The sequence below is a fragment of the Triticum dicoccoides genome, chromosome 3B (genome assembly GCF_002162155.2).
Source record: "Triticum dicoccoides isolate Atlit2015 ecotype Zavitan chromosome 3B, WEW_v2.0, whole genome shotgun sequence".
Classification (NCBI taxonomy): Eukaryota; Viridiplantae; Streptophyta; class Magnoliopsida; order Poales; family Poaceae; genus Triticum; species Triticum dicoccoides.
In genome coordinates this window covers 261,745,867-261,748,918 of record NC_041385.1, presented here as the reverse complement: position 1 = coordinate 261,748,918, position 3,052 = coordinate 261,745,867, and the positions used below count along the sequence as shown (strand labels likewise).

Sequence of the window (3,052 nt, the reverse complement as noted above, 5' to 3'; positions counted from 1 at the left end):
CAGAGTGGGCACCAATCAGAACGATTACTTTGATCGGTTCGTCATCAGTAGGATTGATCGTCAGTCAGAATTCTATCAGTCGGTTTACCATCACTCGGATAATATATCAGACCAACGACCACAAGTAAACCAGGCGTTGCAAAGGCAACACTACTACGCATTCAAGACGGACCGTTCACCTCCACCAGTGTTGATGACATCCGTTACTATCCACAGTGGGATGTTTATTGTCTGTAATCATTTTTAGTCATTAGTAGCTAGCTGAAGAGCCTGGCGGTAGGGAACTCTATATAAGCCTGTTCAGGGTACCTATCTAAAGGTTTGCAATACTTGTAACCAAACACTAATACAACAGCAACTCGCGAGAAAAGAGGATTATGGCTTTTACCTCCATCAAGGGGGATCGCAAACACGTATATGTCCTTGTGTCCTCCATTGCGCCTCGATAGATCAAGCTCCATTCATACTTCTATCTTAATGTCAGATTTAACACCATGGCATATAATTTACATTTTATAAGTTCAATCAATGGTCAAACTTTTATCCAAAATAATAGGGAGCCTAATAAACCCGGACGGAAAGAGTATAATTGATTTGCTACAAAAAGTATATCATTGATTTTTTTTCTAAACATTGTGATTTGTATTTGAAAAATAATTTCCACCACATAATTTCTGTGACATATGGTTTATATTTTATTGTCAAAGTTTGACACTAAATACAAGGAAGACTAACATGAGAGTAGGTAGATGGGCTCATAGCCTAGTCATGGCAGCGTTGTGATTTCGTCGAGCCGACCTAAGTTCGACCCCTCTCCTCTTAGGTCGAATTCTGTGTCTCACATTCTCTGTCCGCGGTTGGTCTAATTTTTTTAACAGGAGAGTAACAATTTGGCCATTAATGCCACAGATCATTCCAGGGTGCCCTGCATGGATGTGACCAAGGGGCGAGATGAGCGTGCCGCTGCCCTGCCACCGCCGCAAAACTAGCCGTTGGAATCAGCGGCCTGGTTGGTGCCATATCCGGCCGCACCGCAACGCTGTCGCGATGAATTGCAACGGCTGGATCAATCCAATCCAACAGCTAGCGATAGCCTGCAACCCCAACCCCAACGGTCACTAGGCTCGAATCACCGGTCCCTTCCCACCTTTAAATCACCGCCCCTCTCGCCGTCTCAATTCCCCAATTCTCCCCTCCAAACCCTCCCAACCTCTCCACCCTCCCGGCCGACCCGATCCGATCCGATCCGCTCCTCTCCTCGGATCCATCCCCCGCACGGAACGAGCGATGGCGAGGGGCGAGAACAGCGAGTCGCACGGCAGCGGCAACGTCCCGGCGGCCCCCGCACCAGGGGCAGCGTCAGCGTCCTCGGGGAAGCAGGCGCCGGCGGCTGCGCGTGGCGCGGACGGGCAGTCGGTCGTGCGGCGGCTGCAGTCGGAGCTAATGGCGCTGATGATGGGCGGCGACCCCGGAGTGTCGGCGTTCCCGGAGGGGGACAACATCTTCCAGTGGGTGGGCACCATCGACGGATCCGCCGCCACCGCGTACGAGGGCACCTCCTACCGCCTCGCGCTCGCCTTCCCCAGCGACTACCCCTACAAGCCACCCAAGGTGCGGTTCGAGACCCCCTGCTTCCACCCCAACGTCGACAACCACGGCAACATCTGCCTCGACATCCTCCAGGACAAGTGGTCCTCCGCCTACGACGTTCGCACCATCCTCCTCTCCATCCAGAGCCTGCTCGGAGGTGCGCTTCTTAGTTCTTACTCCTTCCTCTCTCGTCCCGTCAGATCTGTCCCTACTTGTTGCCTTGTGTGGTCTGATCTGATCTGTGATTCATTATTGGGACACAGAGCCGAACAACGACTCTCCCCTCAACACACAGGCGGCCGCGCTCTGGGCGAATCAAGAAGGTAAACTCCCCTCCTCCTTTGAACGTCCCATGTTGATTGATCATCAACCTGTTCTTGGTTCTGAATCTGCATGCTTCGTTCTCCTTCTTGTGTGCGCAGAGTTCAGGAAGATGGTGGAGAAGCTCTACAAGCCGGCGTAAAGAGGAAGAAGAAGGCGGGATCTATCGGATTGGCGGCTCCACATTGGCGTCGATTGATCGGATCTGGTGTTGGATAGATTCTGGAGTGTTGGTTGGATACTTGGACATGTAGCTGGTTGGAGCTTCGATTGCTCGGTGGGTTTAGCAAACCTGGTGTTTCTGATGTCATGCTGTTCTCCCATCGCTGAGATGGGCATATACTTTACTGAAATAATCAGGCGTTCCATAGATTTTCAACTGTTTGATACTCCACTTGTGACGTGTAACTGATTCGAGTTTTTCTTTTTTGTCTGGCATGTTCGAAACTGAAAAAACGTGGTTGGTTTCATGCCAACTGTTTAAACCGAGAGCAACCCTTATATACGACAACAACAAAACATGTAAAAACTCTCTGCAAATTTGAGCAAAGCATCTGTGATAGGACCAAGGTATAAAAAGTGGAGTTTGTCAAGAAGGGAAATGGATTTTTGGAGTATCCCTTGCTTGTGGAGTTGTGATAGGGCCTAGGTATAAAAAGCAAGAAAGAGTCTATTCAAACCAGGGGTGCAATTTTGCATGCTGAAAACATAAACACGAAACGAAAGCAAGCGTACACACATTCTGCTGCCAAAAGTTGATCAGTTTCAGTCATAATAGTCATCGGCCTTTCTGATGACACTCCATGTCCGCCGAAATTCACCGGGCACATATGCAATTTGATTCCCTCCTCCAGGGTACAATGCTGCAGTGGTGGTCAGCAACGGGCAAGACAGGCCTGACGGCTGAACCGAGAGACGCAAAGAGGAATCTGAATTAAAGCGGTAGTTCGGTCATAAATTTTGGTGGTGTATTCTGAAAAATCATCAGACTGCAGGCACAAGTTGTGGCAAATGATCAATTATACAATAAAAACGAGGACGAACCTTCCAAGCGCTCGGAAACTTGGGGCAAGTCATCCAATCTCCCCAGCAAATGTACACAACATATGAAGGACAGTTCTGCCAACAGTCGATCAATTTC

General features: G+C 49.4%; 1 protein-coding gene across 1 annotated transcript; it reads left to right on the top strand.

Moving 5' to 3' along the window:
• Positions 1-1,163: 1,163 nt before the first annotated feature.
• Positions 1,164-2,300, top strand: LOC119275836 (ubiquitin-conjugating enzyme E2 20-like). Its single transcript, XM_037556760.1, has 3 exons — positions 1,164-1,747; positions 1,854-1,913; positions 2,013-2,300. Exons 1-3 carry the CDS (start codon positions 1,288-1,290, stop codon positions 2,051-2,053), a joined length of 561 nt encoding a protein of 186 aa, XP_037412657.1. The 5' UTR covers positions 1,164-1,287; the 3' UTR covers positions 2,054-2,300.
• The last annotated feature ends 752 nt before the right edge of the window (positions 2,301-3,052 follow it).

What these genes read in the sequence shown, in the direction of transcription:
- LOC119275836 (XM_037556760.1), top strand. Translation starts at nt 1,288, where the DNA reads ATGGCGAGGGGCGAGAACAGCGAGTCGCACGGCAGCGGCAACGTCCCG. An exon ending in CATCCAGAGCCTGCTCGGAG is followed by an intron (nt 1,748 to 1,853) that starts GTGCGCTTCTTA and finishes ATTGGGACACAG; the next exon opens with AGCCGAACAACGACTCTCCC. An exon ending in GCTCTGGGCGAATCAAGAAG is followed by an intron (nt 1,914 to 2,012) that starts GTAAACTCCCCT and finishes TTGTGTGCGCAG; the next exon opens with AGTTCAGGAAGATGGTGGAG.